This window comes from Trichosurus vulpecula, chromosome 9, assembly GCF_011100635.1.
Source record: "Trichosurus vulpecula isolate mTriVul1 chromosome 9, mTriVul1.pri, whole genome shotgun sequence".
Lineage (NCBI taxonomy): Eukaryota > Metazoa > Chordata > Mammalia > Diprotodontia > Phalangeridae > Trichosurus > Trichosurus vulpecula.
The window spans coordinates 150,350,836-150,375,830 of NC_050581.1; the positions used below are offsets into that span (position 1 = coordinate 150,350,836).

General features: G+C 48.2%; 1 protein-coding gene across 1 annotated transcript in view; it reads left to right on the forward strand.

Annotated features, from left to right (window-relative positions):
- PLXND1 (plexin D1) overlaps positions 1-24,995 on the forward strand; it is a 205,177-nt gene that overhangs the window by 128,579 nt on the left and 51,603 nt on the right. Inside the window, exons 11-19 of the mRNA XM_036737796.1 lie at positions 1,407-1,500; positions 7,955-8,109; positions 9,742-9,893; positions 11,488-11,587; positions 14,039-14,178; positions 15,529-15,696; positions 17,810-17,900; positions 18,707-18,970; positions 21,258-21,407. Of these exons, the coding sequence (XP_036593691.1) occupies positions 1,407-1,500; positions 7,955-8,109; positions 9,742-9,893; positions 11,488-11,587; positions 14,039-14,178; positions 15,529-15,696; positions 17,810-17,900; positions 18,707-18,970; positions 21,258-21,407 (1,314 nt within the window). The remainder of the gene's footprint in view (positions 1-1,406; positions 1,501-7,954; positions 8,110-9,741; positions 9,894-11,487; positions 11,588-14,038; positions 14,179-15,528; positions 15,697-17,809; positions 17,901-18,706; positions 18,971-21,257; positions 21,408-24,995) is intronic.

The window sequence follows — 24,995 nt, forward strand, 5'->3', positions numbered from 1 at the left end:
TTTCCTTCTTCCCCTTCTCTCTTTCTCTCCTCTCACCACTTTCCTTTCTTCCTCCCTCTCTTCCTTCTCTGCTCTTAATCTCTCTCTACTTTCATTACCTCTTTTCTTCCTCCCTTTCTTCCTCTTCCCTCTCCCTTTACCCTTTTTCTTACTTGCTTCCCTCTTTTTCCCTTCCTCCCCTTTCTGCTCTTCCAAAGTATGCCCACAGGAGCCTGCCCCTTAGAGGCTTATAGCAAGAGGTCCCGAGCCAGCCTTGGGGCTGGAACATCTGTTCGGCCCAACCCAGACAAGCATTCCCAGGCTAGGAAGGCTTGGGGAATTGTTTGGGGGGATGGTTCTGAGTGGGTGGATGGGATTGGGGGTTAGAAGGGCTGGGCCTACACCCAGATGGCTCAGCCAAAACAGAAAGAGCCCCTGGTTAAATCAAAACAAAGGGGAATGTGTGGTTTTGGTTCTTCCTGAGGATACTCTCAAAGAGCGAACTCAGTCATTTTCCAGGGTTCCCTTTCCTACTCATGCCTCAGTCTCTCCATCTGTGCCCTCCACCCCTTGCCTGTTAGCCTCCTGGGCAGCCCCGTGAACGCAAGGAGGATTTGGCAGGGAAGTGGCATGGAGGGCTTCCAGCTTCCTGCTGTGATGAGGGCTCCTGGGCCCTTTTCCTTGGGTTTTTGTTTTCTGAAGCTTTATCCCAAGTAGCAGAGACTGGAATCATTTTTGTTTAAAAGAACAACACACAAAAAAAATAGGACACACACACACACACGCACGCACGCACGCACACAGAAATTACACCAAGGAGTAAAAAGACAACCTCTAGGAAAAGAGAATTCCAGAGCTTGCCTCCATTTCTTGGACTTTACTTCCCCCCTTCTCTGTTCATTTCCACCAAAGTTCAGCAAACGCAGAACCGTGTGGGGCTGCTCAGCCTGCAGTTTGATGGTTCTCAGCAAAAGTTAGGAAGGAGACCCTGTCTCCAATATCCTGCCATGTGCCTTGGTGGGGCTGAGGAGCAGCTCTCCTGAGAGGGGCGGGACTGACCTCTGTGGATTTCAGGCCTCATGTGGCTATGGCAGATGTGAATCATGGATACGCATGTTCCTCTGTGTGTGTGTGTGTGTGTGTGTGTGTGTGTGTGTATACATGGGTACATAGGGGCTGGTGTGTGGTGTAACTAACTGGGTGCACACCCATTGCTGTGTGTGTATCAGTGAGCATTTCCATGTGTATTTGTGTGTGGCAGCAGGCCCAAATGGGCATCGTTGTGACCATGAGCACCTGCATGTGGGTGTGCACACTACTGTGTGTACATGGATCTCTCCGTGAGTGGGTGTGCACATCCTTGCCTTAATCACCACAGTGACCCCTTTTCCTGCTCTGAGTTCTTCACTTTGTGTTTCTTTCTCCAGCTCCACACCCCTCAAAGGAGCCAGATTTTCCCAGTAAACCTTCAGCTGAAGGGTAAACCAGACCGATTTATTGACAGCCCTGAGAAGATGACAGGTATGAGCTGATGGTTTCTTTTTTTAATTCCTTCTTCCTTTGCTCAGGGTAACAGCTCCCGAAAAGGTGTGATGCTGTCAAGGGGAGAGTGAGGAATCTAACACTCACTTACACACCACTACACACAAACATATGTGTATATACACACACAGAAGCAGGGACCCAGTGACTGCTCCATCAACCCACCCCGCCCCACCCGTTCATGTACTCACACATTGCCCATAACCCTGTCAACTACCTGAAGTCACAGGACTTTTTAAAAAAATCTAATAAAAAGGATTCTGAGTAGAAATATGAAATTCTTCCCCAGTGAGTAAAGACCACAGTCAAGCTATGAGCCCTACAGAGGAAGGCAATGAAAGAAACACCCACTGGAATTTACATTCAGTGCCATTTTAAAAACACATACATTTCCCCTGCCAAAAAACCAAACAAACCTACAGATCTAAAGCTAGAAGGGCCCTTACAAGTCATCTAGTCCAAGCACCTCATTTTACAGATGAAGAAACTGAGGCCCAGCAAGGTTAAGAGATTTGCCCAAGGCCACATAATAAGTGGGCAACTGAGTAGCTCAATGGATAGTATACCATGGAGTCAGGAAGACTTGAGTTAAAAATCTGTTACTAGCTCTGTGACCCTGGACAAGTCATTTTAACCCTGTTTGCCTTAGTTTCCTTATCTGAAAAATAAGATGGAGAAGGAAATAGCAAAGCACTGCAGAATCTTTGGCAAGAAAACCCCAAATGGGATCACAAAGAGTCGGACACAACTGAAATGACTGAACAACAGCACAGTATCAGAAACAGGATTTTAACCCAAGTCCTTTCACCTCTAGAGCCAGAGCTTGTCCCACTGTACCATGGAAAATAGAACCCAAAACTCAAGGTTCCCTCTGCAGCTCAGGGCCTACCTTGGGGGAAAAAGACCAGGAAATGCAGCAATCTCCATAGGAGCCAACACATCTGCTAATTAAATGTGGCCCAATAGGGCCTGAACACAGGACAAAACTGGCTCCCAATGACTAAAGCAATCTAATGAATAGGGAGACTTCTTTGGGAATGTTTGTTGGGGAATTAGAGTTGTCAGATTGAAGATACTGATGAAATGCAAAATATTGTTACTTATTTATTCTGTTCAGCAAAACGGATTCATTATAAATAGCAGTGCCCTGCATACTGTTGCCACTCAACAGATGTTAATTAATCACAGGCATCATATTGGATGCCCCCCACACTCATTCACTTCTGGGCATGTTTTGAAGAATCCAACCAAGTCAATCCTTGCCAGCCATGGCCGTCTGTCATAGTACAAGGACGGGAGAGCTTGTCAGTCCCTCAGGCAGGTGACACTGAACATCCTCTGTGTGTCCTGGACTCCTGTCTTGGGCACATTCAGGGTTTTAGAGAAAGGGAGTGAAAGAACCATACAGTAGGAAGAATATGGAGTTACCTTTGCCCAGTGGCTGGAGATTGTTTTGCTTTGACAAGGGGCTAGGTTACGATGGAAATTGAGGGGATGGCCATCAATTGGGGAACAGCTGAAGAAGCTGTCGTATGTGATTATGATGGAATACTGTCATGCTGTAAGAAATGATGAGGGGGATAGCATCAGAAAAACATGAGAAGACCTGTATGAACTGATGCAAAATAAAGTAAGCAGAACCAGGAGTCATTATACAAAGTTATAGCAACATTGTAACAATGATCAACTATGAAAGACTTAGCTACTCTGACCAATACAACGATCCAAGACAATTCCAAAAGAGTCATGATGAAAAATGCTCTCCACCCCCGAGAGAGAACTAATGAACTGAGTGTAAATTGAAGTATCATTTTCTCACTTTATTTTTCTTGTTTTTAAAAAAAATGGCTAATGTGAACATGTTTTACATGATTTCACAGGTGTAATTGATGTCACATTGCTTGTCTTCTCAGTGGGGTGGGGGAGGAGCTAGAGAGAGGAAGAGAATTTGGAACTCAATTTTTTTTAAAGCAATGTTAAAAATAAATAATGTTTTTTTTAAAAGAAAAAGAAAGAACTAGATCCTGTTAAAAAGAGCTTTGAGGTAATCTGATATTCTCCTACCAGATTCTTAAAACTTAAAAGATATAGCTTAAGTAAGACAAAATAATATGGCACACAAATTCATCTGCATTGAAGCTGTGATTTTTTTTTCTGTGCAGTAAACTTCTGGTGTGGGCACTCCCTCCATTAATGCAGATTATTACCTGTCCAGGACTTAAAAAGAAGTAGAGGAACAATAACAACTCACATTTATATAATCCTTTCATGATTGCATAGTACTTTCATTGTAAAAACGCTATGAGATAGATGGTATTACCCTTCCCATTTAACAGATGAAGTCTGGACATGAATTCAAGTGTCCTGACTCCAGTTCAACACTTTCTAGAGTAGGAGTTGAAGGACCTTAGGTTAAGTAGCAGCACTACCACAGACTAGCTAAGTGACCTTGGACAATTCCCTATTCTGGGCCTCCACTTTAAAATGAAGGGATTGGTCTGGGTGATGACCAAAGTCCCTTCGAGCTCTAAGATTCCCATCACCCAAACAGGCACTTTGTGGTTTCTGTAAAATGGGTTGACTTAAATAAAACCCTTGGCCAAGTTTCCTAACTCATGAGACTTGGGAAAAGCAACTGTGAGTCTTAGGCAATGTGTGAATATTGTTTAACTAAGAGAGGATCAGCATAAAGATGAGTGTGGAGCCTTATTCATATTATTTGACGCACTGAAGAAATGAGAAAATAAATCTTGTGTTTCTAAAGTTCTAAAGAAATTTTTTCCCTTGAAGCCCTCAACCCCCTTTGGTTAGAAGAGTTCCTTCCCTCAGGTTAACAGGGGAGTTAAGATTTGCAGAAAACAACTATAGTCTGATCTCAGTTAATGAAATGCTTCAAATGACACAAAGAAATTCTAGTTATTTGAGTTTTATGGATAACTGAATGGTGACCAAAAGGTTTTTTTCCCTTGTAACCTGAGAATTGGAAGCAACCATAGAGATCACCTTATTTACTCTACCTCCCAACGTGCTTGTCCCCCTGACATTCTCCTCAATAAATGGAATCTCTGTTTGAATACCTCTAATAAGAGGAAAACCACTCATCTACCAAAGCAGTTCGTTCTCCTGTTTGAATAGCTCTGGTTGGTAGGGATTCCTTACAGTAATGGGAAATCTTTTGTCATTGTTTAATCAATTGGTCGTGTCTGACTCTTTGTGACCCCATTTGGGGCTTTCATGTCAGAGACACTGGAGTGGTTTGCCATTTCCTTCTCCAGGTTATTTTACAGATGAGGAAACTGAGGCAGACAGGGTTAAGTGACTCACCCAAGGTCACACAGTTAGTATGTGTCTGAGGCCAGATTTGAACTCGGGTCCTCCAGACTCCAGGGTTGGTACTCTGTCCACTGTGCCACCTGACTGCCCCAATGAGAAATCTGCTTCCCCATAATTGCTATCCAGTGGTTGTGGTTCTACTTTTTAGAGCCACATATAAGAAACCACTGTCTCTTTTGTATGACAGTCCTCTAATGACCATATCCCCCGGAAGTCTTCCCTCCTCTAGGCTCTCAACACGTCCTCCCGTGTCATGCTTTCTAGACCTTGCGTCACCATCCTCCAAACATGCTTGAATTTGTCATTGCGCCCCTTAAAAGTATAAAACCCAGAACCAAGCACAACACTCCAGTTGGGTCTGACCTATCAATCAACTAATAAACAAACACTTATTAAGTGGTTAGTACGTGCCAAGAACTGTGCCAAGGCTTTGTTGTTCTTGTCTATCCTTCAATCTCGAAGAGAACCATAATGTCAGAGGGGTGATACCATGACACGCAAGCGAACTGGATTTAAATGAGGAAGGGCTGTGCAGGGTCACCAGCCTCGCCTTCTCCTTTTGTTTGGCCAGAAAAATAAATGGCTAAAACCTAGAGTTACAAAGGCAATCCATACCCTCAAGGAGCTTAGGTGCTTAATAAATGTTTAATGAATGAATAATGAGGAAGACACCCCCCCCCCCGTTCAAGATGCTATATTTGTATAATTCCATATACATTTATTGAGTGCTTGTTGTATGCAAGACAATTTGGGGGACATGGAGATAGATCAAATTATCTTTGTTCAAGAAGCCTGCAGTCTTACAGGGGAGAGAAGATATATAAGGCAAAACTCTAAGATGTATTTTAAGTGTTAGAAAGAAGGTGGTGTGTCACAATGGAAGGAATGCTAGCTTTGGAGTCCGAGGACCAGGATACGAATCCTCCCTCTGATGCTTGTTACCTATATGACCTTGGGCAAGTCACAATTTCCCTAGGATTCTGTCTCCTCATCTGTAAAATGATGGACCTGGATGAGATTATGTTAAGGCCCCTTCCAGCTCTCAGTCTATGGTTCTTCAGTCCTGTGGCCTGAAGGCTCAAAGCCTACCTTCTGATTACCCAAAGATTAGCCCCCACAGCAGTTCCCCCACCCCTCCCATACACTGATTCATGCTTCTCTAATGGCCCGACTCAGGTCTGATACTTGAGCTCACTAACAAATGCCTCTCTGCTTCCACACAAAATCTGTGCTCTCTGCACATACAAACTCTCCTTACGATACACTCTGTTACCAGGATCAAGCTCCTAATTCACCAGTGACTAGATCAGAAGAGTGTCCTGATATTCTTTTATGGCCCAGAAGGTAATTCAGGGCAGCTGTGAGCCCCCTGTCCAGCCCCGTATACAGCTGCCATCTCTCCAGAGTCTATCAATGAGTTTGGTTTGGGCCATATGGAGTTTGAAGTACAGATGGATATGTGCAGAAGTGCCATTGGAAATAAAAGCCTGCAGCTCAGGGGGAGAGGCCAGGCCTGGAGATCTAGGCTTGGGAATCATTCATCTAGAAGTGATAGTTGAAACTGTGAGAGTAGAGAATGTAATCTCTTAGCAAGAAAGAACAGAAGGCTAAGTATTGAACTTTGGGGAATGCCAACAGTTAGGAGGCGGGAGGAGGAAGAGGAGCCAGATTTTCTAAAATGCCTAAGTCTCCATCGCTGCCTTAGTCAGCAGAGTCTTCTGACCCTGATGGCATCTAGCTTTATTGATGGGGCCTCAGCACGAACATCTTCTATTCTCTCTGCCCAGGATGGGCAAGGGAGATGGAGAAGAGATTCAGTATTGGGTTGCATCCAGCACATGCCCTGGAAGTCATTCTTTTGAATGAGTCATGAAAATCTGCCTGCTTCCATTGTTATTTTCCTTTTCCTCTAAAAGCTGAATAGTGGGGGAAATCATCTGGCTAACGAGAGTTGGGGGTAGCCAAATACCAGCCAATTAAGGAAACTCCATGGTAAAGTAGGAAGAGCCTTGGATCTGGAGTCATAAAACCTGAGTTCAAAGCCTGTCCCTGACGCTTTGTGACCTAACGCAATCATTTAACCTCCCTGGGACTCAGTTTCTCATCTGTGGCACTAGACTAGATGGTCTCTGAGGTCCCTTTCAGCTATAGATCCAGGATCCTTTGAAGCCTTGGAAGATTTGTTCAGTGGCCACCAAGGATTTAGTCCAGAGCTGAAAGCAAAGCCATCTCAACCCTGGCAACCTGTGATTGATTTGTTGGGTTCCTCTTCCCGCCATGATGACATAGGAAAGTGTGGACATTTTTTTAGATTAGAACACTTCCCACGAAGGTGGATTATGCACTTGGCCGCTTAATGAGAATCAGTCAGTCAACAACATGTTGTGTAAAGTTTTTCTAGTGATTTAGTGGGTGTTAGGGATGTGGGGGTTGGGTGGACTGGAAAAGGCCTTCTCCAGAAGGTAGGGTTTGAACTGAGTCTTGAGGGAAGCCAAAGAAGTTAAGAGGCAGAGTAAGTAAGGAGAGCATCCCAGGAATGGGGGATAGCACGGGGTTGGGAGTGTCATGTATGAGGAACAGCATGAAGGCCAATAAAGATGGATCATAGAGCACATGGAGGGTCTGAAAGATTCCTGTTGTTCGATAACGGGGCACTTTGGCTGTGGGAATGGCCAGAGCCCTAAATAGCTAAAGAAGCTAGGCAGAGGGATAGGAGCAGAAATGGGAGAACTGAGGCCGTGGGAGCCATGGAGAGCCTCAGAGGCAGCCCGCTGGCGTGACATACATCTAGCAGGACAGAGGGAGCCACAGAGATCCCCATGTGGATGCTAAGAATTTGAAAAATGCAACAAAGATTGACCAGATTGCTCCTTTTTTCTCCCCAAAGTGCTAAATTATATTTTGGTGGGAATGAATGCCCAGCACTTCTGGGAAGTCTTCAGGCTCGGAGCCAAGGTCCCTGTGATTCAGACAGTGTACAGCATGCATGTTGCTCATGCAGACGGATGACTGCTGGGGAGTGGGGCTGGTTTGGGTCTGGCAGGCAGGCTGGGACGGGCGACTGTGGGATGTGTGCTCACCCTGGTCTCTCTCGCTGCAGTGGAGGTCTACAACTGTGCCATGGGGAGCACGGACTGTTCTCAGTGCATGGGGAGAGAGGACCTGGGCCACCGATGCATCTGGAGTGAAGGTTGTAGACTGAACAACCAGCCCCAGCCAGTCACTACGACCTGCCCTGCCCCAGAGATCAGGAAGGTAAGTGGATGTGCACAAATACAAAGACACACATGCATATTCCTGCAGATTCTCACTTACACATATACACATATAACATATCCTGATAGTTTAATATATTGGAAAAATACTAGATTTGAAATCAAAGCATCTGCCTTTTAAAAAGTGTAGGCAGCTGGGCGGCACAGTGGATAGAGTGTGGGGCTTGAGGTTAAGACCAGAGTTTAAATCCTGCCTCAGATACCTCCTAGCTGTGTGACCCTGGGCAAGTCTCTGTCTCTCTGACTCTGTCTCTCTCACACACACCTATCTGTGCCTCAGTTTCCTTATCTGTAGGTGGGAATAATGACAGCCTCTACCTCATAGGCTCGTTGTGAAGATCAAATGAATTGACGTACTTAAAAACTGTAAATGCTGACTATTAGCAGGAGTAGAAACGCCTGCATCACCTCAGGCGAGTCGTTTTGTTTCTCGTGGTGTTACTTTCCTCATCTCTAAAATGAGGGGGCCATGATTCCCGAGGAGCCCCAAGGAAGCCTGCTGCCCTCCTCCTGCCAGAGGGGACGGATTCAAGATGCAGGATGAGACACGTCTGGGGACGCGGCCAACATGGGAATTTGTTTTGTTTGACTCTGCTTTTCATAAAGGTTTAGGGTTTTTTTTTCTAGTTGTGAGGAGGAGGTGGAATAGAGAGAAAAAGAAATGCTTGATAACTTAAAAAATAAAATTTAACTTACAAAATAATTGGTTTTAAAAAGGGAATGGAACTAGGGGGACTTTAAGGTATATTCCAACTATAAATCTATGTATGATTGATTCATTCGTCTTCTTGTCTCTAACATACGTCCCTTCCAGGTCTGAATCTAGTGATCCCATGGTGCATTTGTGAATACACACACACACACACACACACACACACACACACACTCTCTCTCATAGAATCTTTCTGGCATATTTGCAAAACAGATACACTCATGCAATACAATCATTCATGTATGTTAATTAAATCACTCAACAGGCATTCTTTAAATACCTACTGTGTGCCAGGTATTTGGAAATACAAAGACCAAAATGAAGCTGTTCCTACCCTCAAAAGGCTTACACTCTCTTGGTAGATATAGGCTTGTTATAAAGACATACAATTTAGGTATACACTCATTCCTATCATTCATTCATTCAGTAAACATTTATACAGCACCTACTGGGTGCTGGACACTGTGCTAAGGGCTGGGGATACAACAAGAAGCAAAAGGCAGTCCCTGCCCTCAAGGTGCTCATAAACTAGGTCTCAGACAGAGAAAGGCAGCCTGGGGTGGGGGATGGAGTGCCAGACTTGGGGTCAAGAACAGTGGGGTTCAAATCCTGCATCTGAAACCCACTAGCTCTTTGACTGTGGACAAGTCACTTCTCTCTGGTCCTACGCTGAGTTAGACAGGAGTACCCCTCCCTCCTTCACAGGACTGTTGTGAGAGGAATAGATGCATGGGGCATTTTGCTGATTATATAAGTACTTTCTTATGCATCTGTCACAATGGTCATAGGCCCTAGCACTCTGCCTGTCCCAGCCTTTCTGACCCCAGCCCCACTCCCCTTACCAATTGCTTAAAACTCCTGCATCCTCTTGACTCCATCTTGACCCGGTGTCCATGGCAGATCGAGCCCCTGAGCGGCCCCCTGGAAGGAGGGACCCTTCTGACAATCCGTGGGAAGAACCTGGGCCGCAGATTCAGCGAAGTGGCGCACAGCACCTGGATCGGTGGTGTGGCCTGCGAGCCCCTCCCGAGCAGATACATCGTCTCTGAGGAGTGAGTACAGCTGGGAAGGTGCTGGTGGTCACAGGCGGTGGTTCTCCTTTCTCACCTTTGAAAATCCTAGGGTGGTAGAACTGGGAAGGAATTTGGGATCGCTTTGTCCAGCCTCATCATTTCACAGATGGGAGACTGAGAACCAGAAAGGAGAAGTAGCTCTTCCAGAATCACACAGCCAATTGTTGTCAAAGCTAGGCAGGAAGCCCAGGCCTCCTGAATCCCTGGGTAATGCTTGTTCTGTCACAGCATGGGCATGGATGAGCCCTGCAGGAGCTCAGTTAGGGGTTCCAGCGCGGTCCTTGACCTGGGGGAATCCAGCAGGTATTTATGTACTAAATGCCTACCATCGGCCCAGACTTGTGCTCAGACGCTAAAGGGTAGGAGTAGGGGGCAAGAAAGAAATGCTTAAGGAGGCAGCATGGGACAGGGGGAATGTATTAGTTCTGGAGTGAAGGACTTTGGTCCTAATCTGGCCTCTGATGCTTAATACTTGTATGACTTTGGATAAATCACTGAACCACCCCAGGCCTCAGTTTCCTTGTCTGTAAAATGAGGTTAGACCAGCTGCCACATCTGAGGTACCTTCCAGCTCTGGATCTATAATCCTAAAATGACTCGTGCTTTCAAGGAAGATGTGGTCTAACTGGGGGCAGCATTACAAGATGCAATGGGCACCATATTTAGAGGCAAAGAACCTGGTTCAGATCTTGGCCCTGCTGCTTATTACCTTGAACCAATCATTTCTTTCTCTGGGTCTCAGGTTCTAGTTCATAAAACAAAAGCTTTGTCCTAGGTTTTCTTGCAGACCCTTCCCAAGTGCTCATCCTACCTTCTCACCTATGAGGTGGATACATGAAACAGTCAGAAAACAGTCTAGGTCTGTCAAGCAGTGAAAGGTCGGGTGTGGGCGAGAAGTTGCCATAGGTCAGAGAAAAGTGAGATTAGTTTAGGTTTGGGTGACCAAGGGAGGCTTCGGGATGAGGTGCTGTTGGGGCCAGGCCTTGATGGTTGGGAAGGAATTGGATGGAAGAAGACATTCCAGGTAAGAAAGTGGAGTTTGAGTGGGAACATTGGCTAGGTGGGGAATGAGCAGGAGGTATATGGGGATGGGGGGATGGGACCAGGGAGACTGGCCCTTCTGCAGCCACTGGTGTTATCTTTGCAGAAACTGGACTTGGCTTAAGAGGATAGAGCTTGTGTCTCTTCCTGCCCAAGCAATTATAATCCAGAGTCAAGCTCAGAGGGAATGGGGGCCAGGACTGGGGAGAGTCGGTCCTGTGTGCCTCCCAGCCTCAGTGACGAGGAGTAGATGCATCCATGACATTTTGTGCAGCCACACGGTCCACCTTGTTATTGTCATTCCCCACTGCCATGTTTGTGACCATCTCATCTGGTCCCTTTGATGGCATCTGGGAGCCTGGGGACCCCACACCACCCTCTTCAGTTTCCCACAGGGGGAGCAAGTAGAATTGAGGACCTCCTGGAGAGAGGAAATTGTTCATCTGTTGCAGCATCTTCTCCCCTTGGGCTGATTGGGTGCCCAGGAGAGCAGCTTCCTGCCCCTCCTCATCAACTTCTTTTTTTTCATCAGGATCGTTTGCTGGACTGGCCCATCACCCAGCCCCTTTTCTGATGTTGTATCTGTTAATGTGAGCAAGGAGGGGAAGTCGAGGGAACGCTATTCCTATGTGGTAAGGCTCTTTCTGATGATTCAGTGCCCATCCCACAAGGTCCTGCCATGCATTTCTCACTGACCAAGTTGTTGTGAGAAAGGGAGAAGGAAAGAAGCATTCCTTAAGTATCTATTATGTGCCAGGCAAATATTGTCTCATTTGAAAATGGGCCTGCCCTAGATGGTAGGATAAGGGGATGGGGCTGGCATTTCTTTTGTCCTTACTGGCTTGTTGGTTTAACCCCATGACTCCTAACCATTGAGCTCCATCAGTAAATTGGATGCCAATGGGACTGTGTGGTCCACGGCTTAAAATATTTCAACATCTCCAAGATTTCAACAAATTCAGCATTTATTCAGTGTCAAAATGGCATAGTGAAAAGAATGCTGGATTTGAAGTCCAAAGTCTTGAGTGTGAATCTCATCTGGGCCCCCTTATTATCATCAGACAAGTCCCTTGGCCTCCCTGGGTATCAGTGTCTCATCTGTTAAATGAGGGACTTGGACCAGCTGACCCCTAAGGTCCCACCACCGACTAGATCAACGATCCTAAGTGAATCTTACGTGAGTGATGCTGTGCTAGGCATGAGAGATGCAAAGGCAGCACGCGGAGAGAGAAATGGACCCAGAGCCAGGAAGAGCTGGGTTCGGGTTCTGCCTCTGATACAAACTGGCTGTGCGACCCTGGGCACATTAACCCTGTTTGGCTCAGTTTCTTCAACTGGGCATATGACCCTGGGCACATGAATTCATGTCCATGAGCTTCTCTGTAAAATGAAAGTGTGGAATTCAAAGGGTCTATGAACCCAAACAGTTCTGAATCTGTGATCCTATAATAAAATGAAAAAATAGACCCTGCTTTCAGGAAGCTTGTAGTCTAAAGGTAGAGTGTGGAGGCAGATACAACAGGCAAACAGAGGAGTAAAAACAAGATCCTTTGAGGCTGGAGAGAACCCCAACAATCAGGGGAATCGAGAAAGATTCCATGGAGGAGAGGGCACCCCAGCTGAGCTGTGGGTTCAGGATGTAGTTACTGATCCTGCCAATAAAGGTGGTGACCCTGCCACAAATCAGGACCTGTTCTTGGATAGTGGTGGTGGCCAAAACACTCATGACCCATCACCTGCCCAAAGTCTAGGGCAGGAGGAGGCCTTGCTGGGGAGTCATGGGTCAACAGTAGGAAACCATTCTAGAAGAAGGCAAGAGTAGGCACGTGCCCACTGTATGCTGCTAGAACAGGGCTCTGATCTGGCTGGTGCAGAGGAGACAGCCATCTGTGATCTGATGCCAGGAGTGTGGGGCAGACAGGAGTCAGCAAGGGAGAGTGGGGAAGGAGAGCTGGGGGGACTGAAGACATCAAGGAAAGCTTCACTCAAGGAATCCTTCCTGCTCCTGAAGTGAGGCAAAGGCAAAACAAAAACAAACCCAAAACTGGAGAAAGGAGGGCTGGGAGTTGTTCTCATATCAACTGAGAAATCGGCAAGAGGTGTGGCTGAGAATGTCTTCTCTCTTATCTCCCTTCTCTCTCCTCTCCCTTCCTCTCATTTTCTCCCCTCTCTTCCCCTCCCTTTCTTTTCTCTTCCTTCTTTCTCTTCTCCTCTTTTCCTCCCTTCCCTTCCTCTCCCCTCCTCTTCTCTTCCTTCTTCTCTTTTCTTCTTTTTCCTCCCTTCTTCTCCCCTCCTTCCCTCCTCTCCTTTTTTCCTCTTTCCTCTTCCCTCTCCTCTCATTCTTCCTCTCCTGTGCTCACTTTCCTCTCCTCTCTCCTTTTCTTTCCTACTTCCCTTTTTTTTCTCTTTTCCCCATTGTTCTTTTCTCTCTCTGACTCCCTATCTTTGTCTCCCTGCTCCCCATCCCATCTCTCTTTTTGTTTCTTTCTATATTTCTTCCTTGTTCTGTTTTCCTTGCTTACCTCCTCTATTTTCTTCACATCATTTTTCTTTCTTTCTCTTTTATCCTTTTTCTCTTCCCCTTACTCTCCTCTCCTCTCCTACTTATTCCCTTCCTCCCCTTCTTTCTCTCCCCCTTCCCTCTCCTCCCCTCTCTTCTCCCTCCCTCTTTCTTACTTGCTCCTCCTTGCTCTTTCTTATTGCTCCCTGCCTTCCCCCCTCTTCTCTCCCTCTTTCTCTCTCTCTCTCCCTTTCCCTACCTTCCTCCCTCCCTCTGTCTCTCTCTCTCCCCCTCCCCTTCCCTCTCTTCTCCCTCCTTTCTTACTCTCTCCACCTTTCTCTTTCTTATTGCTCCCCGCCTTCCTCCCTCCTCCTCCCTCTCTGTCTCTCTCTTTCCCTCCTTTCCTCCCTCCCTCCCCTCGCGTCTCCTTCCTTCTTTCTTACTCTCTCTACCTTTCTCTTTCTTATTGCTCCCTGCCTTCCTCTCCACATTCTTTGTCCTCTTCTCCTCCTTCCCCTTCCCTTTCTCCCTCCCCCATTCTTCCTGCTCTTTTCCCTTTTCTTCCTTCCTTCCTCCTCATTAGCTTCCAGTTGTCTATTCCATGGAGCCAGATGTTGGTCCAAAGGCCGGAGGCACCAGAGTTACCATCCGAGGGAGTGACCTCGGAGTGGGATCCGAACTCCATGTCCTGGTCAATGACACTAAACAGTGTTTAAATCTCGTGTAAGCCATGGGACCAAGGTGGGTTGGACTGGGCGGGGACAAATTGGTACCTGAGTGATCTCAGGGTCAGCTTCTCTCTTTGAGGTGGGTATGAATCTCCTTATAACCATTGGATGGAATGCCCCTTGGAGCAGGTTTGAGCCCAGGGCTCCTTCAGGGACTTTCCAAGGAGGGAGCTTCAGTGAACAGACTAGACCCCAGCCATTGGGATACAGCCTATACACAATTAATGGTGGGGCCTTCCTGGCCTTCAAAGCCATGAGAACTTTTCCTTGAACCTTAAGGGAGAAGCCCTCTGTCCCTAGGGTATGCTTCCTGAGCTAGACAGGACTGACTGGATACACAAAGTGCTTTGAGATCCCTAGGATTCATTCAGTCATTAACTCAATCAATAAACATTCATTCATTAAGCACCTACTATGTGCACTGCATCGTGCCAAGCATTCTTTGACTACTCCCCAGTGGCCTCCAACTCATCCCCAAGTCTTTGCTGAACACCTCTCATGTTCCAGGCCCTGTGCTTTGTGTGTATAGGAGACAGGAAAGAAGACAGCACCGTGCCTGCCCTCACGAAGCTTATAGTCTAGAAGCTGAGATAAGCTTCTATTCTTATTCTGCATGACTACAGTGCAGTTCAGAGCACTATGCTAGGCACTTAGGGAGACCTAGAGGCTTGAAGTCTGGTGAGGGGCAGAAGTGCCATAAGGAGATCAGAGGAGAGGAGGAGCACTGTAGGCTGAGGTAGTCTGGGAAGGCTTCATAGAAGAAGAAGAGGAACACGAACTGGGTAGGATGTGGATGAGTGAAAGAAGGGGGATGGCAGTGAGCAGAGTACAGAGATGAAATGAGAATGTGCTGGGACTTAGGAAGGAACCTCGCCCGAATCAAAGAAGATAGGAGGGAGGATCAGGTTGGTTAGATAAGACAGGGCCAGATTGTGGAGAGTCTCCAATGCCAGGAGGAGGCGGTTGGGTTTGATGCAGTGGGCACTGGACCAACACTGAGACTCTCAAACAAGGAATCTACAGTATAGAAAGGGCTATTTTAGGGAGGTTAGTTTGGGAGTGTCATGGGTAGGATAGCTCAATGGGAGAGGGCAGTGACAGAGACTTGAGCTTTAGGATACCAGGCATGAGATGATGGGGTTCAAGGCTTGGAATAGAGAGGAGAGGAGGGGGTCCTGTTGCTTTTCCAGAGGTACCCCAAACATGGCACCCTCTTCACCCCCGATTCAGCAGCTTTCCCTAGGCTGAATCAGGTAAGCCCCTGGGAGCCAGTAGAGAGAAGATGATGTTAGTAACATGATGGTCAGTGGCCAGCCATTCAGAAGCCCCGGCCTCCCTTCCACAGGCGCACAGACAGCACCATCACCTGCACCATGCCAAGGGGAGAGTTGATTGCCACTGTCCGTGTCTGCGTGCGCTTTGAGCACAAATCCTGCATAAGCAGCAACATCACCTTTGACTACATGAGAGACCCAGTCATCACAGCCATCAGTCCCAAAAAGAGCCCGGTCAGGTGAGCCCCCCCGCCCCAGCCTTCCCCATCCCACTACCCTGCCTACCCCCACCCCCATCCATTTCATTTTTATCCTGCCGGCATAAATTTGCATCACATAATTACTAGCTCTGATCTCATAAGATGCCATGTCAAAGACTCAGTGCAGCTGAGTAGTATTAAAATTCAGCAGTGCCAACACCCCCAGCAAATGTTTAAGCCAGTCACCTTAGTCCTGTTCCTTATGGGGAGAGAAAACAGGGCAGGGAAAGTCCTGGCTGAAGGAGTAGTGCAACCCACCTGAAGCCAAGAGGTCTGGATCTCACTCTAGCTCTGGACCCTGGGCAAAGTAGCTCCCCTCTCAACGTCCCTGGGCAGCCCTCTGAGACTACAAGTGGCAAGGTCTGTGGTGAGAGAGGAAATTTCTTCAGCAGGAGTCCTCTAAAGTAAAGCTTATGAGGGAGATAGAGATAGAGGGAGAGAGAAAAAGAGACAGATGGAGATGGAGAGAGGGAGAGAAAGAAAGAGACAGTCAGAGACAGAAGGAGGAGGAGAGAGAGAGATGGAGAGAGAGATAAAGAGAGGGATAATCAGGGACAGAAAGACAGAAGGAAAGAGACAAATAGAGATGGAGACAGAGAGAGACAATCAGGAACAGAGAGACAGAAGGAGGGAGAGAAAGAGAGAGATGGAGAGACCAAGAGAGGGAGGGGGAAAAGAGACAAAGACAGGGAGGGAGAGAGACAGATGGAGATGGACAGAGGGAGGAAAGTAGAAAGAGATGGAGGGAGGGAGAGAAAGAGACAGAGATGGAGAGACAGAGGGAGGGAGGAAAAGAGAGACAAAGATGGAGGGAGAGAGACAGATGGAGATGGAGAGATGGAGGGAGGAAGATGGAGGGAGAGAAAGAGACAGATGGAGATGGAGAGACAGTGAAGGATGGAGGAAAAGAGAGACAGAGACAGAGGGAGGGAGAGAAAGAGACAGAGATGGAGAGACAGCAGGAGGGAAGAAGAAAGAGTCAGAGATGGAGGGAGGGAGAGGAAGGGACAGAGATGGAGACACAGAGGGAGGGAGGGAGACAAAGGGGTGGAAAGAGAGAGGAAGGAAGGGAATAAGGAAGGGAGAAAGGGAGGGAGAGAAGGAAATCCAGACCATGGTCCTGTCTTTGCTACTAATTCCTTGTGCAGCTTTGGGTAAATCACTGCTCTGGCCTTCAGCCCTGTCATCTGTAAAGCAGGGAAAAGGCCTGCCTTTCTCACAAGGTAGTTGTAAGAATTCATTCAATCCAGAAATAAGCATTTATTAAGCACCTACTATGTGCCAGGTACTTTGCTAGTTCCTGTGGACACAAAAACAACAATGAAATGGTTCCTGCCTTTTTCAGGCTTATATTATTTCAGAGGAACCATGGGAAACTTAAGTAGGTATCAAATATGTACAAAGTCCAGGGCAGGGGATTTTGGTGGGGAAGGCACCAACGGCTGGTGATGGGGTGGGGTGGGAGGAGAATTAGATCATTGATATAAAAGCTCCTACACGTAGAAAGCCTAATGGTCATTGCAGTGGCTTGGCTGACAGGCCTTTCTCTCCAGCCCTGCCTGAAGAGGGCGTCTGCCAGGACGGACAGCAGCACTGATGTTGCACGGTAGGGAAAGACATGGGCAGGACTGCCTTGGGACCCTGTTTATTTCTCCTCTCTCCTGCACACCCAACTTAACAAACTCCAGATCGACATGTATGGTAATAGATTTAGAGCTGGAAGGAACCTCAGACATCATAGTCTAACACCCTCATTTTACAGATCAGGAAACTGAGGCAGAGGTTAAGTGATTTGCCCAGCTAAGTATCTAGGGCCAGATTCAAACTCAGTTCTTCCTGACTCTAAATTCAGCAGCCTAACCAAAGAGAAGTTAAGTGACTTGCCCAGGGTCATACAGCTTAGTAAGTGTCAGAGATGGGATTTGGAGTCAGACCTTTCTGACTCTAACCATTAGGCAGTACTGTCATTCACTCTAAATCTGGGATGCCGCCATAATTCCTGACCGCAGCCCATCTCACCCCCTCACTGCCTCTTCTGTCCCTCTCCTCCCCACATCCCCCATCTGTCAAACCCTGTTCTCTCCTTGCTCAGCGGAGGGAGGACCATCACTGTGGAGGGCAGTCGCTTTGACATGGTGCAGAATGTGTCCATGATGGTGAATCACATTGGCAAGGAGCAGACGGTGAGTCTGAGAGGCCAGGAAGTGGGAGATGCGGGGGGGCGGGTGGGAGCATGGATGGCAGAACTGAGGGGTCCCAGCAGAAATGGGCTGAGAGTGGGGAGGCCACGGGCAGGGAGACTGAGCCGTAGATACCAGGAGCACAAAGCAAGGAGGTGGGAGGAGGAGGCGAGGGACAGATGGAGCCTGAGTTTTTCTCGTCAAGGAGGAAGTGTGAGAAAAACCAGGCGGCTTTCAGTGTGGGCTGAGTGGAGACGGCTCCATCATCCTCCTCTGGGTGGGGGATGATGCCCCAGAGAGGGGAGATGGAGCCCGTGGGAGATGGGTGGGTGTGATGAATATTCCCTGCTGGCTTCCATCTTGCCCAGCCCAAAGACATCACAGCCCCTGTCTCTGGCTCAGGGCAGCCAAAGCTACAGACCCTGGTGCCAAGAGCCTTGGCTGACCCAGACCTTCTCCTCTCGCTTGGTCTCTCCCATTCTTTTTGTCTATATTTTTGTTATCTGCCTCTTTGTTCCTTTTTCTCTCTCTTTGCCACTGTCTTTCTATGTCTCTGTCTTGGTGTCTCTCTTTTTGTATCTCTCTGTCTCTCTGTCCTGGTCTCTGTGTCTTTATCCTTGTGTCTGTCTCTATTTCTGCCTTTCTCTGTGTCTCTCTCTCTCATGATGTCTATGTCTCTGTCCTTGCTCCTGTCTGTCTTTCTCTGCCTCTGTGTGTCTCCCAGTCTCTGCCTCTCTGGCTGTCTGTATCTCTTTCCCACCTCTCTCTCTCCCCACCAAAGTATTGACCTGTTTCTGTCTCTCCTCCAGCTCTGCAAGGTTCTTAACTCCACCCTAATCACCTGCCCCTCCCCTGGCGCCACAGCCAACAAGTCAGCACCCGTGAACTTTTTCATCAATGGGCAACCGTACGAGGATGAGCAGGTGGCCATGGAAGACCCTGGAGAGCCGAAGAATATGCTTCCCAGCAGCAGGTTCAGCCTGGAGTATCTGCCTGACCCCCAATTCTCCACTGCCAAGAGGGAGAAATGGATTAAACATCATCCGGGGGAGCCTCTCACCCTGGTCATCCATGTGAGCAATAGTGCGACCCCCAGGGAGGGGAAGGGAGAGGAGCCTAGTAGTGGTGACAGAGAGGAACCCAGAATATGGATTCAGAGGAAACTGGCTCTGACTCTTACTTTTCTGACTGTGAACTTGGACCAATCACCTCCTTCTCAGACCTGTCTCCTTCCCAGTTCTTGGACTTCCAAGATCCCTTCAGGCTCCAGACCGATGACCCTGTCATCCTTTTGAGGAGTCCAGAGCCTGAAATATTCAGCTGTAGAGGAAAACTAGCTCCCACACCATGGTTTTGCCAGAGTAGTAACCCTCTTTGAGGCACCCAGAATCCTTAGTTTCGCCCCATGACCCCTACAGCCGGCAGGAGCCGTTTGCCTCCTCACACAGCACAGCTCTGCCTCCCCTTGGCAGGGCGCACGCTCAACAGCGGGGATGGCCACGCTTTCTTGCTCGGCCCTCCTAGAGAACAGATGGCATAGATTTGTCCTCTGGCCAGCCTGGGGTTAGAATCGATTCCTTGGCCTGACTCAAGGGTCAGGCTGCGGTTGGGTTAAAGGTCACCATGCGGCCCTCAGAAACAGTTCTAGGGAGCGAACAGACTCAGGTGTCCCCTGTAGGTTGAGGGCTCCTTCTGGGGTGCCATGGCTACCCCGGCATCCCTACCATACACCCGACCTTCACAGACACCGCACCCAGGGGCCGAGAGATTCACCGTTGGAATTGCCTCCCCTGGCAAATGTGGTGCCCACCTTGGCGCCAGCTGGCTGGTGCAGAAAAGCCAGGGAATTCTACAAGATCACACTAGGGGGAGAGAACAGAGGGGATGGAATCAGTCCTAACAAGGGAGCCAGAGCTCTCTGCTGCCCCTGCCAGCTCCCAGCCTGGTCATTCCTCAGCTGGCCCAAGGTCCGATAGTCTGAGCTGTTGGTTCTTCCCCATAAAGGGGGGACAAAGGGCATTATGTCCTTGCCTTATCCCACCTAGCCAAAAGGTAAAAAAACAGGCCAAAGCCTGAGGAGGGAAAACAGGCAGATGGACGGGCTGGAGGGAGCAGGCCTCTGAGTGGATTTGGGGAAGCACTGAAGGCTCTCAGATTGACCCAGGGGCTGGGCCCCATTGCACAGGGGGCTCAGAGAGCAAGGCCTGATGGAGCCTAAGACTCAGTAGAAACCTAGGATTCTAGATCTCGGGTAACGAGGGACTGGGGAGGCCATGTAGTTCAACCGCCCTCATTTTACAGATGGGGCAACTGAGGCCCAGAGAGGCTAAGGGACTAAGTGACTGATACTATGGCAGGATCTGAACTCAGATCTTCTAACTCTAGAGGCAGCGTGTGCTTTCTCCTGCTTCTCAGGTCAGGAGACACCTGGCTTATGGAGCCAGCCCTGCCCCTAATTAGCAAGAACCTCAGAGAAGTCACTTAAATCCTTTGAGTCTCAGTTGTCCCATCTATAGAATGGGTAAAATAACCCCTCTCATCCTGGAAAGCAGGGATTGAACAAGGTGAAGTCTTCCCTCGGTCCCAAGGGTGACTTAATTCCTCTCCCTAGGCTTCATTTACCTTTTTTGCAAAATTAAGGGGTTGGTGACCTCTAAAATCCCTTCCTACCTTATCTGTGATCTTATGATTTTTAAGATTCCTTGTAGCACTAAGAGAAAGAGCACAATATAATAGATGGAGAACTGACTCTGGAGCCAGAAAGATGCATCCAGATCCTACCGGAGACACAGCCTGAGTTGTGTGACCCTGGGCAAGCCCCTTAACCTCTCAGTGCTCTAGGCCAGGGGTCAGCAAACTCTGACCTTTGGGCCATGCCCTGCCCCTGCCTGGTTTTGTATATCCGGTGAGCTGAGGATGATTTCTCCATCTTTAAATAAAGATTTATTGTATTTATTTAATAAAAATGTATTTAGTATTTATTATTGCATTTAAACATGTAAAAAGCTCAGATTGGAGAAGGCCCAATACCAATGAAAGTTCATTCTTATTCCCTATTCTGACAGCTCTAAATATTATGAGCCTGTGACTGTCTGCAGTCTAATCCTTTGGTGCTTTGCTGTAATCTCCCTCGAAGCTGTCACTTGTCTGGATGTTTATGACTCACCTGTCTCTCTCTCTCTCTTCCTCCCTTCCTCCCTCCCCCTCTCTCCCCCTCCCTCCCTCCCTCCCTCTCTCTCCCTCCCACCCTCTCCCTCCCTCCCTCCCTCTCTCTCCCCCTCCCACCCTCTCCCTCCCTCCCTCCCTCTCTCTCCCTTTCTCTTCTCTCTTCCTCCTTCTCCTTTTCCTTCCTTAAATCAGAAAGAGCAGGACAACCTGGGCCTGGAGTGTCGTGAGTATCAAGTGAAGATTGGCCAGACTTCCTGTGAGATCCAGATCGTCTCGGACAGAGTTATCCACTGCTCAGTAAACGAGTCCCTGAGCACCTCAGAGGGGCACCTGCCCATCACGGTGAGGCCCTTGACCTAGGAGAGGAATGGGAGTCCGGGATACTCAGATCAGCTTTGCTGGGTTGGGGGGAGGGTTGGGTTGTGAGATCGATGCCTGCCCACCAAAGGTAGGGACAGAACAAGTGTCCCCTCTTCATCCTGGACCTCTCTATGAGGAGCCCTGCCCCCAACCCGGGGGACCCATTTCCAGCAGGGGCTCTAATGCCCCACTTGCTCACCAAAATGCTTGAATTGCCTGACGTGGAGAGGTAACAGACAGGGCAGTTACCTGGGTATCTAGTGCTTCTTGCCCTGGGATCCTGTGTGGCGTCTGGGATCTTAGGGTATGACTGGAGTTTTCCCATTGGTCACCTCAGGAATGGAGGAGGTTTTAGTGCAGCTCTGAGTGGGCCTACTGAGGCAGAAAGTACAGGAGAGAGACAGAGACAGAGAGCTCACATCTCTGTATCATTCTTATTAGTCAGTTGTTATCCATGTGGAGAATCGGTGTTTCTTCACTTTAAGCACAGATGTCCTGTTTCCACCCACCCCACCCCACCCCCCGGTCCCTCAAACCAGTTCCTTGGTGAATTCCATCGGATGCCATGACATCTCATTGGGAACAGAGCCTGAGTGGCCTTCTTCCTCACTGATTCACTGTGCGACCTTGAAAGGGTATTTTAAAGCTCTGTGCATGTGACTTAGTGGAAAGAACGGCTTTTGAAGTCAGAAGATTTGGGTTAGAATCCTAACAGCTAGGTCGCACAATGGATAGAGTACTGGATGGGGAGTCAAGAAGGCTGAGTTCAAATCCTGCCTCGGACACTTACCAGCTGTGAGACCTGGGCAAGTCACTTAACCTCTCTCAGACTCGGTATCCTCATCTGTAAGATGGGAATAGTCATAGCAGCTGCTGAACAATCAGGTGAGGTAGCCCGTAAAGTCCTTTGTGAACCTTGAGATTGTTTGATAGTTATGTGAATTCAAGCATCGCCTCTCTCGGGGACTCACTGTCTTCACAGCCAAAAGAAGAGTTGAATTAGGTCATGTCTAAGGCCCTGTACAGCTCTAATCCCACGATCCACCTCATACGCCTTACGGGGCTGCTTTAGGATCAAGAGAAATCATGGCTTTAGAGTGGGAAGGGAATGTTAGAGGCCAGTCTGTTCCAAACACCTCATTTTACAAATGAGGAAAGTGAGACCCCAGAGTGGTGAAGTGACTCAGCCAAAATTTACTCATGATGGAATTGAAAGCGATTTTACCGCCATCATTACTGTGTAGTAAGCAAATGTTAAATAAGCATCTACTGCAGCCGAGGGCAACTAGCTGGCACCCCAGGGGTCAGGAGGACCTGAGTTCAAGTCTGGCCTCAGACACTTCCTAGCTGTGTGACCCTGGGCAAGTCATTTAACCCTGTTTGCCTCAGTTTCCTCATCTGTAAAATGAGCCGGAGAAGGAAACGGCAAAGCCCTCCAGCCAGCATCTTTGCCAAGAAAACACCAAATGGGGTCATGAAGAGTCAGACACAGACTGAAACACTCCGTGACAACAACACTGTATGCAAGGTGCTGTGCTAAGACTGGAGATACAAAGACATAAAAGGAAAAGCAATGCCTGCCCTCGGGGAGTTTACTTTCTACTGGGAAGATTCAGCATGTGCACTGTGACATCCAAGGCAATTTCAGGAGGGGGAGAGTTCCTAGCAACTGTGGCAGATCAGGGAAGGCATTACAAAGTGTGTGTCGCCTGAACTGAGCCCAGAAGGGAAGATGAGGATTCTTTGAGGCGGAAACAAGGAGCGAGGGCATTCTGGGATGTGAGACATGGCTCGGGTGAACGTGCAGGAGCTGGAGGGAGGGAATCGAGTTGGGGGAGCGCTGGGTTGTCTGATGTGGCTGGAACGGAGGGGAAGTGAGAGGGAGTGATGATGTGCAATAAAGCCGGACCGGTAAATTGGAGCCGGACCGTGGAGTGCTTGGAATGTCAGGCTGAGGAGATTTTTGGGAGAACTGTGGACAGTTTTTTGCACGGGGCAGTCAGACCTGCGGCCTTAGGAAGAAAATGACTTCAGCAGCTGTGCAGACAATTGATTGGAGAAAGGAGCCCCTAGAAGTAGGGAGGCCCATTAGGAGGCTATTGTAACAGAGGCGATGAGAGCTTAACCTGGCATGTGAGCGGGGAGAAGTGAGCAGATGTGAGAGGTAGCTGACGATCAAGGGAACTCGGTGACTAATTGGCACTGGAGTGTGAGTGGGGAGCCATGAGCCAAGGATAATGGCAAGGCTGGGGACCTGGGCGTCAGGGGGATGGTGGGATTTGGGACAGAAGAAGGAAAAGAATCAATTTCATTTGGGGCACGTGTGTTTGAGAGGCTGATGGGAAATCCAGATAGTGATGGCCAGCAGGTAATTTGGTAGCGTTTAGGAGAAGAGGGCTGGATTTATGGATTGGAGAATCATCTGAGTAAAGATAGCTGGCGGAGTGGATGTGGGTGAGATCAGCAAGTGCTATAATATAAAACCAAGGTTCTCAACCTGGGGCCCATGACTTTGTTTATTGAAACATTTTGATAACTGTGTTCCAATATATCTGATTTCCTCTGGAATCCTATTCATTTTATTCAGTGTGTTAAAAACATTCTGAGAAAGCTCCATCAAAATTGTCAAAAGAGCCCCTGATATAGAAAGAGAAGAGAAGAGAGGCCTTTTGAGGGTTGGGGATGGGGGTGTCACTCATGTTTAAGGGATAGGAGGCTGATGATGACCAGTGAGGGAGCCTGGGGAGTGGTCAGACAGCTTGGGAGAGGACACAGGCCAGGAAACCCATAGCAAGCCCTTCAAAGTTTCCAGATCATTTTAGGTTCCTTATTTCATCAGTCCCTCACAACAGTTCTGTAAGGTGGGTAGAGAAGGTAGCCTACCCCCACTCTGCAGATGTGGGAAACTGAATCTTAGAGGAATTAGACCGTGTAACTCATTAGACAGTGACAACAAAGCTGAGCCTAGTACCCTGGTCTCCCAGAATGGCAGTCCTTCCTCGAAAGCTTGGTTTAGAGATGGTAGAAAGATGTGACAATGAATGACAAGCAAGTTACTTTATTACTGGGAAAGGCTTTGACCTTGAGAAACAGAGCACTACAGAGCTGAACTTGGAATCAGGAAGACTAATCCTCAAATCCTGCCTCCGGTACTCCTCCAGACCTTGGGCAAGTCTCTTAATCTCTCTAAGCCTCAGCTTCTTTACCTGTAAAATGGGGGTAATTACAGCATCTCACAGGGTTGTTGTGAAAAATCAAATGAGATTATAGAGCTAAAGTATTTTGCAAACAAAGTGCTATATAAATAAGAGTTATTATCGCTGTTCTGGTCTCTCAGTGCAGGAGCCTATGTAGAAACTCAAGCCACTCAGGTTCTCTGCATTTAGGGTCCCTGCTCACACCCCCAGGGCCAAGATCCAAGAGTTCCCGTTCTCATTGATCTGCCCGCTGGGGAGGACCCTGAGCGGCGGGAGATGGGAAGTAGAATCTCAGAGGTGCCCTTCTATGCCGCCCCCCCCACTTTTCCTCCGAAGCACAGCTCTGAGATCCCACCGTAACGCACAGTATGGC